The sequence below is a fragment of the Pipistrellus kuhlii genome, unplaced genomic scaffold (assembly GCF_014108245.1).
Source record: "Pipistrellus kuhlii isolate mPipKuh1 unplaced genomic scaffold, mPipKuh1.p scaffold_m20_p_1, whole genome shotgun sequence".
NCBI lineage: Eukaryota > Metazoa > Chordata > Mammalia > Chiroptera > Vespertilionidae > Pipistrellus > Pipistrellus kuhlii.
Genome location: NW_023425404.1, coordinates 72973937 through 72986529, shown reverse-complemented (window position 1 = coordinate 72986529; position 12593 = coordinate 72973937). Strand labels below are relative to the sequence as shown.

General features: G+C 41.8%; 1 protein-coding gene and 1 pseudogene across 7 annotated transcripts in view; both read left to right on the top strand.

Moving 5' to 3' along the window:
* Positions 1-12593, top strand: part of LOC118726610 (cofilin-2) — a 112066-nt gene that overhangs the window by 83953 nt on the left and 15520 nt on the right. Inside the window, exon 25 of one of the 7 annotated variants that reach the window (XM_036451630.2) lies at positions 93-119. The exons of the other annotated variants lie outside the window; for them this stretch is intronic. Within the exon in view, the coding sequence (XP_036307523.1) occupies positions 93-104 (12 nt within the window). The 3' untranslated portion in view covers positions 105-119. Of the gene's footprint in view, positions 1-92; positions 120-12593 lie in introns of those variants that run through there. 7 annotated transcript variants of the gene reach the window in all.
* LOC118703831 lies at positions 10443-10825 on the top strand (annotated as a pseudogene).

The following is a 12593-nucleotide window of genomic DNA, read 5'->3' as shown; positions in this document are numbered from 1 at the left end:
AGAACTCAGTTCTTTCACTAGTCCTTGCTCTGGCTACTCCTTAAAAGTCAAGATTTATGTGTGCTCTCATCTTTGGTTTTCTTTTATTGTAGGTCTGTACCTAGTTCCTGAACAAAACCACATACATTCCCATGGTGAGACTTAGCCGGACCTCTGAAACTATGCTGGCCCTCTACTCCTACCCACGGAGGGAGAATTGTATAGGAATCTACATCCTGCTGTAAACAACTAGAAAACCGGACAAACTCTGTGAACAAACGTTTCATCCATTACACAATAGGCAGTGTAGATCTCTGCAAGATCTACTATTATTAGCTTTATCTTCCTAAATAACACAACCAATCAACTCAGTTTCTTACTTATGAATTTCCTTTCCTCGTTCCCTACCGTGAGGCTAGCGTGGCCTGCAGGATCTGACACCATTCTGCCAGCCTCATCTGTCATTTCCCACCACACCAGCCTTGTTCTGGTTCCTGTCACACTGGAACTCGTTGTTTCTCAAATATTAGGACTCTTCTAAGACTCCATGCCTTTTTTCTTTTTTTTTCTTTCTTTTTTATATTTTTATTGATTTTTTACAGAGAGGAAGGGAGGGAGATAGAGAGCTAGAAACGTTGATGAGAGAGAAACACTGACCAGCTGCCTCCTGCACACCCCCTGCTGGAGATGTGTCCGCAACCAACGTACATGCCCCTGACCACAATCAAACCTGGGACCTTTCAGTCCGCAGACCGACGCTCTACCACTGAGCCAAACCGGTTTCGGCGACTCCATGCCTTTTCACTCGTTGTGCCTTCCACCTGAAATGTCTTTCTATCACCACTTCCCAACAGGAAGCAGATAGCCTGAATACTAGTTTAAAAACACCCAGAAAAGAGTTTCTGTCTGGGATAATAAATAAATACAAAGTTCTGGAAATGGAGAGTGGTGATGGTTGCATGACAGTGTGAATTACTTAATGCCAGTGAACATACACTTAAAAATAACTTTGTGTTGTGTATATTTTACCACAATTGATTTCCCCCCCCCCATTTTTTTTATTGATTATGGTATCATAATTGTCCTCATCCCCCAATCCCATCCTAAACCCCTCCCTACATGTGCCCTCACCCCCACCCCCACCCCGTGTCCATGGCCACTGGCCAGGCCCATATGCATGCACACAAGTCCTTTGGTTGATCTCTCCCCTTTACCCCCACCCTCCCCTTCTTTCCCTCTGAGGTTTGAAAGTCTGTTCGGTGCTTCTCTTTCTCTGAGTCTGTTTTTGTTCATCGGTCTATGCTGTTCATCATTTCCTCTAGATGTGTGAGATCTTGTTATCTAAGAAATAACCTCACAATTGATTTTAAATGGTAAAATTTATGTTATGTATAAAGCTCAGCTGCAGAGGTCCCCCCTGAGGAGCTCCAGCTCCATGCCAGGCCTCCCAGGCCAGGGTTCAAGTGACGGAAGAGAAAAGTGTGTGTGTGTCGGGGGGGGGGGGGGGGGGGGGGTTTACAGCTTCCTCACAGACAGAAGTGCTGACCAAGGCCGTTGTTCCTTTGTTGAGCCCTCCACAGGACACCACAACCTAGCACAGCCTGGCTCACACTGTTTGCCCTGCCCAGGTGACTCCCAGAGGCTCCATCCCACCCAAATTTCAGGCCCACCCAAGCTGTTTCCAGTGGCTTTTCCATACAAATATCCTGGCTTGGTTCATGTTTCAGATTTTCCTAAAATCTCTCAAGCAGCACCTGGCCTCGGCATGCCCTGTGCCTCAGGCCTAGCACTCGCAGCAGCCAGCCTTGGTTCACAGCCTGGCCTTACCTGGGGCCTGCCAAACCCAGCACAAGTAGCAGCCCTCCATTGATGGCTTTGTAGCTCCCTGCTGGGTGGCCCCGGGCAGAACACAGGTGGCAGCTGACTTTGGCCTGCAACCCCTGGGAGGCCTCAGAGCCCATGCACCCAGTAGACAGCTTCAAACCACACTGAAGCATCAATACCCAGCCACCTCCACGAGTGACACACAGGGTGGACTCGGCACCAGAGCCCTGCTGCAGTAAGTCCTGCTCTGTGGTCAGAGGTCGGTGGTCAATAGTTGCAGCCAGCCCTTGAAGCTGACTGGCTTAGGAGTAAATCTCTCCCACTGACGTGCCAACAGCAGTCAAGGCTCAACTGCAAGAAGAGCCTGGCCATTGTTGCTCGGTGGTTGAGCATCGACCTATGAACCAAGAGGTTATGGTTTGATTTGCAGTCAGGGCAAATGACCGGGTTGTGGGCTCATTCCCTAGGAGGGGGCATGCGGAAGGCAGCCAATCAATGATTCTCTCTCATCATTGACGTTTCAATCTCTCTCTCCCTCTCCCTTATTCTCTTGGATTAATAATAATGTTTTTAAAAAGAGGGTGTACACAGCCCACCTGAGTGCCCAGCTTGAGTCATCAGGGAGGCTGTGACACTGGACTTTACAGAACAGCTGTTACATTAGGCCCCTCTACCAAGCCTAGGAGATGTAGCAGCTCTACCAAATACATAGAAACAAACACAGGGAGGCTGCCAAAATGAGGAGACAAAAAAACATGTCCCAAGTGAAAGAACAGAACAAAACTCCAGAAAACTAACTAAACAAAATGGAGATAAGCAATATACCAGATACAGAGTTCAAAACACTAGTTATAAGGATGCTCAGTAACCTTAGTGAGAACTTCAACAGTATTAAAAAGAAAAGACCTGTCAGCTCTGGCCATTGACTCAGTTGGTTGGAGTGTCATCCATACACCAATAGGTTGCAGGTTGATTCCCAGGCAGGGTATATACAAGAGGCAACCTATCAATGTTTCTCTGGCATATCTCTCCTTCTCTCTCTCTCTCTCTCTTTCTCTATCTTTCTCTCTCTCTTTCTCCCCCTCTATACCTCATTTTCTAAAAATCAATAAAAACATATTCTCAGGTGAGGATTTTTTTAAAAAGGACCAGTCAGAATTGAAGAATACAATAACTGAAATGAAGAATAGTTTATAGGGAATCAATAGTAGAGGAGATGAAGCTGAAAATCAATTCAGTGATTTGGAAAATAAGGAGACAGGACATACCCACTCAGAACAGCAAAAAGAATGAAGAATCCTTGCCGAAACCGGTTTGGCTCAGTGGATAGAGTGTCGGCCTGCAGACTGAAAGGGTCCGATTCCGGTACCTTGGTTGCGGGCACATCCCCAGTGGGGGGCGTGCAAGAAAGAGGCAGCTGATGGATGTTTCTCTATCATCGATGTTTCTAACTCTATCCCTTTCTCTTCTGTTCTGTAAAAAATCAATAAAATATATATTTTTTAAAGACACATTATAATTAAAATGCAAAGAGCAAAAGACAAAGAGAGAATCTTAAAAACAGCAAGAGAAAAGCAGTTAGTTACCAACAAAGAGAGTACCCATATGACTGTCAGCTAATTTCTCAACAGAAACTATGCACGGGAGTGGCAAGAAATATTGAAAGTGGGAAACCAAGATGGCGGCATAGGGTAGACACCTGAATGCAATCTACCACAACAATTTTGAATTTAGAACTGGAAAACAGGGGAAACATCGCACTGAAGCACCAGATAGCTGGCTGAGAGGAGGCTCCACCATCAGGGAAGGAGAGAGAAGGCACATTGAGCCCCAAGAATTGTGAAGGTGCGGAGAACTGTGTGTGTGAAAAGGCAACTGCCCGAGTTCGCTGCTGGCTTACTCCCTGCACACGGAGAGGGCGGACAACTAATGTGTGGCTGGCTTTCTTGTTCAGAGGAAAACAGAACCACCCTATTGTTCTGACAGACAGCCCCAGTCAGGGAGAGGCTGGACTGTCAGGCAGCAGGCAGAGATCTCTCGGAGGTGTGTGAAGCCAGCGGCCATTACTGCGGGACTCAGGGAGGGGCTGACGAGAAACCAAAGCTTGTCTGCACCACCCGAGACTCCGCCCCATCCAAGATGAGCACAGAAGCTCTACCGGAGGCTGGCTTTCTTTTTTGCCATGAATAGGATTTTCCTGAGGAGAGATGAATCCAAAGCTTGACTGCACACACAGCCCACAAAGGGCTACACCAAGACTGTCCACCTCAGGTAACTGGGAAGGCTGTGCTACTGGGCTGTACCAGAACACTTAGGACACAAAACTATTCCATCAAATCAGGGAAGAAGCTAAAATACAGAGAAGAGGCAGGACACAAAGGAAGGAGATGAAGATAGTAAAAGAATGGACATTGAGTTCAAAAGTACAATTATAAGGTTTTTCAATAATTTCCTAAAAAAGGCTGATAAAATAAACAAGACCTATGAGAATATAAAAAGGGATCAACTAGAAATAAAAAGGGATCAACTAGAAATAAAGAATACATTGTCTGAAATAAATAATTTTATACAGAGTCTTAAAAACAGTCTGGAAGATCACAGGAATCAAGACAAAGATTTGGAACATAAAGAGCCAGAAGACACTCCTCCGTACAAGCAAGAAAACAAGAGAATCCAGAAAGTTGAAGATAGTGTAAGAAACCTCTGGGACAACTTCAAGCGAACCAACATCAGAATTATGGGGGTCCCAGAAGAAGAGAGAGAGCAAGATACCGAAAGCCTATTGGAAGAAACAGTAACAGAAAACTTCCCCCACCTGGTGAAAGAATTAGACTTACAAGTCCAGGAAGCGCACAGAATCCCAAACAAAAGGAACCCAAAGAGGACCACACCAAGACAAATCATAATTAAAATTCCAAGGGCAAAAGACAGAAAATATTAAAAGCAGCAAGAGAAAAGCAGGTAGTTACCTATAAAGGAGCATCCATACAATTGTCAGCTGATTTCTCAACAGAAGGCCAGACAGGAATGGCAAGAAATATTCAAGGTGATGAATAGTAAGAACCTACAGCCAAAAATACTCTACCCAGCAAAGCTATCACTCAGAATCAAAGGCCAGATAAAGAGCTTCACAAATAAAATTAAAAAAGCTAAAGGAGTTCATCACTGCCAAACCAGAATTATATGAATTGCTGAAGGGGGTTCTTTAGGAAGAGGAAGAAAATAAAAATAAAAATTATGAACAAATACATAACTATCAACAAGTGAAACTAAAAGCCAAGGGAATTAAAAAATCTGATGAACAATAGTAACTGTTGAATATAATAGAATCAGAGGTATGGAAGGGGAGTGAACTGATGATTCTCGGGGAAAAGGGGAGTGGTGGATGCGGGAAGAGACTGAACAAAAACTGTGCACCTATAGATGAGGACAATGGGGGGTGGGGAAAGGGCAGAGGGTGGGGTAGGAACCTGGTGGAGGGGAGCATTTGAGGGGGGGAGAGAAACATTTGTAATAATCTGAACGATAAAGATTTTTTTTTTTTAAAGAGGAAAATTCTCAAATCAGTTTGAGCCCTACCTCGTTTGGCTCAGTGGATAGAGCATGCCCTTCAGACTGAAGGGTCCCAGGTTCGATTCTGGTCAAGGGCATGTACCTTGGTTGCAGGCAGTAGGCTCAATCTCCAGCTCTGGTTGGGGATTGTGTGAGAGGCAACCAATTGATGTGTCTTTCTCATATCAATGTTTCTATCTCTCCCCCGCCCTTCCACTCACTCTAAAAATCAATGGGAAAATATCTTTGGGTGAGGATAAAATAATAATAATAATAATAATAATAATCTATAATAATAATAATTTATAATTATTATTATAATCTATAATAATATGCTAATTAGACCAGACAGCCGAACGACCTTCCAGATGACACTCCAGACAAAGCCAGGGCTGCAAGGGCTGAGGCCCTTGCACAAATTTCATGCATCAGGCTTCTAGTAATAATAATAATAATAAATAAGCTTCTCCCTCAAGATTCTAGGAAAAGAAGCCCTTGAAGGCTAGTCATACATGCTGTACCTAACAGAAACAAACTCACAACTAGTCATATCTGCTGTGCCTAACAGAAATAAATGCAATACTATTCTGGATGGACTATGCCTCAGTCCATGCTGTATAATATTACAGACAAATCCCCACTGAAAATGAACCCACCGTCCAAAACTACACCAACAATATAATGAGTGTCCACTGAGTGGCAGTGTGGTGTGACCAGCATAGTGTAGGCTTTTTTTATTGTTGTTAATCCTCATCCAAGCATATTTTTCCATTGATTTTCAGAGAGAATGGAAGGGAGGAGTAGAGACAGAGAGAGAGAAACATCGATGTGAGAGAGACACATGGGTTGGTTGCTTCCCACAACCAGGACTGGGGATTGAGCCTGCAACCAAGGTACATGCCCTTGACCGGAATCAAACCCAGGACCCTTAAGTCTGTGGGCTGACACTATCCACTGAGTCAATTCAGCTAGGACTGTAGGCTTTTTTAATGCAGAGATATCAGGGTTCAAAACTGGCTGTGTCTAGTCAATGTAACTACTGTAATGGTCAGTTTCCTCATCTGAAAGATGAAGATGACACAATATTCATCACAGTACTTGTGTAAGGGTTAAATGAGAATAAAAACATGCAAAAACTCCTGGTATATAGTACCCAATTTTTAATTTTTTCATTTTAATGAATTTCTCTTGGGATTTAGTTTCAGGAGAAAACAGTTTCTCCTTAACGACTTTATGCTTTTTTAAATTAGCTAATTAGAGCTATTTAACACAGGATTTTCCTTTTTGCCTTGACTAACAAGAAACTTAAAACTAAACCTTAATGTTTCCTCATCCCTCTGCCCCTTAAAAATTTGAAATATAATATATGGATAATGAAGTGCAATATCTCAGCCCTATGTCTTTTAAGCAACTTTAAATTCTTTTTTGGAGGAATTACAGTGTAAATATTATTATACTAGAATGATGCCTTCTAGTCATTTTCTCATATTTGTTTCATACTTTGTCAAACCTCATTCAACTATCTCCTCTCTGTTATTCTATGTTTAACTCAAGCTTAGAAATTTCTATTTGAAGACTTCAAAAAGCCACATGACTCAATGATTCAATCTGGAACATTATGGTAGCAAAAGAGTTTACACTTTCAAAGTTCATGGATGCTGACTCGAGGTTATGGACCACGTGATGAGGAATATACTAGTGGGTAGTACAAGTGACAATTCATTAACGATGTATTTTTGTCTCAGAGCAAAATGGAAGCTGCAGAGATAGTTAAGTACTTGATGTTCTCTTTCTCATTTTATAATGGTTCTTATTTTTTGTGGTTACTAAAAGTTGGGGATTAGTAAAGGTGAGAATATCTCTTGTCTGAGTCCCTCACAAGAAGCTATTCTTTACCATAAAGACAGATAAGCAGAGACAACCAGAATGTACTTCTTAGAACAGTGTATATCTGCTTTAAGAACTACTGCTGAATAGTCTGCTTAGTTTGCCCTTAGGGTTAATAATGGGTTAGTTGAGCCTTTCTGTAGAAAGAGTTGGGCAAATAGAGCACCAGACAATAAAATACTATGGCTGTGAAACTCACAACATAGCAAGCCGAGAGATGCATGCTGGCTTGCATTACAACAGGGTATTTCACTTCATCCTGAGATCTCCTGGATCTCAGTAAGACTAGATAGTCTCATTTTGATTCTGAACAAGAAAAACAAATTTTGTCGAGACCGGTTTAGCTCAGTGGATAGAGCGTCGGCTTGGGGACTGAAGGGTCTCGGGTTCGATTCCGGTCAAGGGCATGTACCTTGGTTGCGGGCATATCCCCAGTAGGGGGTGTGCAAGAGGCAGCTGATCGATGACTCTCATCGATGTTGCTAACTCTATCTCTCTCCCTTCCTCTCTGTACAAAATCAATAAAATATATATTTAAAAAAATTTTTTTTTCAAATCACATTCTTCTTCCTAACACTCTCCCTCCATTTCAACTCAGATTTTTTTTTTCTCTCTCTCTCTCTCTCCCTCTCTAAAGTTTAAACTAACTATGGCAGAGTCTGCAAAGTACTGCATTTGTTTAACTCACTGGGTGTCCTAACAATGCCAACTCTTGGGACAAATAAAGATAAGGGTCCACCAGTCCAGACCATTTCTTGACAATTTCTTGGAGGGAAATGAGCAAAATACAAATCAAAAGAACATCTGAAAATCCATCAAGAGATCTATAACTAAAGCAAGTTATTAGTTGGCGGATTCACTATGAACAATTTCGCTACAACTGGTAAAATTAGAGAAAGTGTGGTGAGAATTCACATGTGTTAGAAATCCCAGCAGATCATAGACTCTTAGCTTGAACCTTTCCTAGTAGATCTAAAAACATCTGCCACTCCCCCCCACCTCAAATGTCTTTCTCTCTGATTGTGCATGTTACTTTGAAGGGAGGAATTCCAAGAGCAGAATATAATTACCTAACTTTTTGAGATGAAGGCTTTAGCAAAATTCTTTTACTAGATAAATAATGCAGTTATCACATTAAAAAATTTTGGCCAATGGTCAAAAAGCAACCAAGGGTTTAAAAATCGTTTAATAAATGTCATCAAATATTTCCTTTGGTTATTCCTATTCATAGACAATAAATCAGTTTCATTCCTTAAATCTGGGTCAAAAAATTGTTTCCACACAGCCAAGCAAATGTCCTTGTTGGTTTGGAAATGGCTTTCCTAAGACAAACACTGTTACAGGTCCCCGCCAACTACACAAGCACTCCTTCTCAAAGTAAAGTCTTGTTCTCTGGTCTTCTCCCATGGTGTTCCTTCAGAGACACCCAGAGATTAGAGGTCTAAATGGAAAAAGAAAAGAAAAAAAGAAAGGGGGGGAAGAAAAAAGAAAAAAATTTTATTTAGGAAAATATTTTTATAACAAGACTGGGAAGAATTTCCTCTCTATATATTTTATGCTTTTTATTATGGGAAAATTTTAACATATACAGACTTAGATAGAACAGTATAATGAACCCTCGTTGTACCTGTTGCTCTGCTTTGACAATTGCCAACTCATGGCCAATCTTGCACCAGCAACTCCCGCCCCATATTATTTTGAGGAAAATTCCACTCAGACTATTTCATCTGTAAATATTTCAAACTGTATCTCTAAAAGAAAAGGACTCTACACCAAAGAAAAAAAACCTTAATATCATTATTACACTAAAAAAAAAAACTTTTAGCCGAAACCGGTTTGGCTCAATGGATAGAGCGTCAGCCTGCGGACTGAAGAGTCCCGGGTTCAATTCCTGTCAAGGGCAAATGCATTGGTTGTGGGCACATCCCCAGTGGAGGGTGTGCAGGAGGCAGCTGATAAATGTTTCTCTCTCATCGATGTTTCTAGATCTCTATCCCTCTCTCTTCCTCTCTCTAAAAAATCAATAAAATATATATATTTTTTAAAAAAAACTTTTATACCAATTCCTTGAGCTGGTCAAATAGATGATCAGGAAGGATTTCTTGAAAGAAAGAAGAGTCTTGGGAAAGGAGGGAAAAGAAGTCAAGGAGAAGGAAAGGAAGAAAGGGAGAGAGGGAGGGATTAAATAAGACAAACCATAAATATAAAGCAAAAGGCACAGCTCTAAAGGAATAATTTGATGCATTTTATCACATAATTTTTAACTTGTTTATTTGAGATACCATAAACAAAATTAACAAATAGTCCAGAGAATGGAAGAAGATATTTGCAATGCATATAACAGACAAATGGTTGTTATACTGAATATATAAAGAACTACACAACTTTAGCTGGTTTGGCTCAAGATAGAATGTTGGCCTATGGACTGAAAGGTCCCAGGTTCAATTCCAGCCAAGGGCACATACTGGGTTGCAGGCTCGATCCCCAGTGAGAGATGTGCTGGAGGCAGCCGATCAATGATTCTCATCATTGATGTTTCTCTCTCCCTCTCACTTCCTTTCTGAAATCAACAAAGAAATACACACACACACATACACACACATAAGGAACAAAAAAATAATCCTTAAAAAATGTTATAAAGTATGTGAACTGGCATAGCTAGGATGGTCAATGGCACCAGTAATCAGGAAAGTGCAAATTAAAGTCATAGTGAAATACCAATTCATATAGTCAAACTGGCAAAAATTAGAGTCAGACATATACTAGTGTTGGCAAAGACATGATTAATGGGACACATCCACCACTAGTATGAGAATAATTCCCCTAATCTATATCAGGGACCCCTGTTATTTTCTCACTAAACTACAAGCTCCATAAAGACAGGGACCATAAACTTGAAAATACTGGATTTGATAGAACCAAGAGAAAAGAAAATTGATAATGATAGGTGCCATTATCAAAATTTTTTGAAAATGTACGGAAGCCGAAACCAGTTTGGCTCAGTGGATAGAGCGTCGGCCTGTGGACTGAAAGGTCCCGGGTTCAATTCCAGTCAAGGGCATGCACGTTGGTTGCGGGCACATCCCCGGTGGGGGTTGTGCAGGAGGCAGCTGGTCTATGATTCTCTCTCTTCGATGTTTCTAACTCTATCCCTCTCTCTTACTCTCTGTAAAAAATCAATAAAAACTTTTTTAAAGAAAATGTACGGGAAAGGGAATCCCAGAGTGAAGAGTTGTCGGTGCTCTAGGCTAACCATGTCACCCAGAAGAGCATCCAACCCCCAAAGCAGCAGCCAGTGACACAGATCTGCGGAGAATGTCATAGAGAAATGAAATTAAATCCAGGGCTATAGTCAGATACAGACAATGTAAATACAGAATAATGTACAAGAAAAGGACTAAAAAATTGGTGAGTTTTGATGCTCAATGAAATATGGAATTCAAAAGAATATCTTTGTTCTCATTTGGATTTGCTGTTAATGTATAACTTTTGATTAGTGTACTCATCTTTATTAACACAACTATATACACATGATTTCGTTTTTAAAACAATATTGTATTTATGTATCTATTAATAGTATATAGCCCGGCTGGTGTGGCTCAGCAGTTGAGCATCAACCTATGAACCAGGAGATCATGGTTTGATTTTCAGTCAGGGCACATGGTAGGGTTACAGGCTCAACCCAATAGGCGGCATGCAGGAGGCAGCTGATAAATGATTCTCTCTCATCATTAATGTTTCTGTCTCTCTCCCTCTCTCTTCCTCTCTGAAATCAATAAAAAAATATATTTTTTAAATAGGTTACATAAAGAAATTATTTTTTTGTTCAATTACGTGATATGTAATTTAATGTTATTGTATATGTCATGTCACGATAAAGGTTAAAAGTGCTTCCCCCCGGCTAAAACCGGTTTGGCTCAGTGAATAGAGCATCGGTCTGCAGACTGAAAGATCCCAGGTTCAATTCCGGTCAAGGGCATGCACATTGGTTGCGGGCACATCCCCGGCAGGAGGCAGCTGGTCGATGTTTCTCTCTCATCGATGTTTCTAGCTCTCTATCCCTCTCCCTTCCTCTCTGTAAAAAATCAATAATTTTTTTTTTAAAGGGCTTCCCCAAACCACACTTTTAATCAAAACCTAAAATCACTGGGGCCCTTGTTTAAAAAAAGTTTTCACCCTGGCTGGTTTTTCTCAGTAGTCAGAGCCAATGCACCTCTGCTGCAGGCTCAAGCCTCAGCCCCAGCTGAGGCACATGCAGGAGGCAACCAACCGATGCTGTCTCACATCTATGTTTCTCTCTTTCGTCTTTCCCCTCTTGTTTCTCTCTCTCTCTCTCTCTCTCTCTCTCTCTCTCTCTCTCTCTCTCTCTCTCTCTCAAAAAAAAATTCAATGGGAAAAAAAATCTCCTCAGGTGAGAATTAACAAAACAAAAAATTAAATAATAAATAAATAATAAAATTTTCTAGGCCATGGATCCTGGCAACTAGCGGCCTCACCTGTGAGATCCCCAGCCTGGGCTCCACGCAGGCCAGGAGGAGAACTGATGCCTGCAGGAGGGGAACTGGACTTCAGTGAGGACAATACTGATGGGAACTGTGGTACTAAGGGTCTTGGTAACTGTATTTGTTGTTTATGCTGAAAGGAAGTAGGCTGAGTCAATGATTTGACTCAGGCACATTAGACAAGGGGGGAATGAGAGGGCAGGGCGGGGCGAGGATGGGCTCCTGACTCCACTGTGGGGCAGGGCGGAGTTATCCTCCATTCTGGGGCTGGACCCTAGCCCTCACCCAACCAATCAGGGTTAGCCGAGGCAGTGACCTCACCACCGACCTGAGTAAAACCCCTGGACTGGGCGAAATTTGCTCTCTTCTGCCATGCTGCCGGCGTGAGTGGGAAGAGCCCATGCTAGCATGGAAAAGGCTCTTTTGTTTATTGCATCGGACTCAGCTCCCTGGTGGTCCTTGGGGATCACGAAGTCTGGGGGTAACGGGGGGCGTGCAGGAGGCAGCCCATCAGTGATTCTCTCTCATCATTGATGTTTCTATCTTTCTCACCCTCCCTCTCTGAAATCAATAAAAATATATTATAACAAACAAACAAAAAATAAATTTTCTAGGCCAGCCAGTGTGGCTCAGTGGTTGAGTGGTGGCCCATATCAGTGCATATACCTGGGTTTCGGGCTTGGTCCGAGTAGGAGTTATGCAAGCGGTGGCTAATCAATGTTTCTCTCTCATTAATGTTTCTAGCTATCTTTTTCCCTTCCTCTATCCAAAAAAAATCACTAAAAAATATTTTTTAATGAAATAAAATAAAGTGTTCTAGAACTCTCTACTTAAAAAAGGCACAGAAAA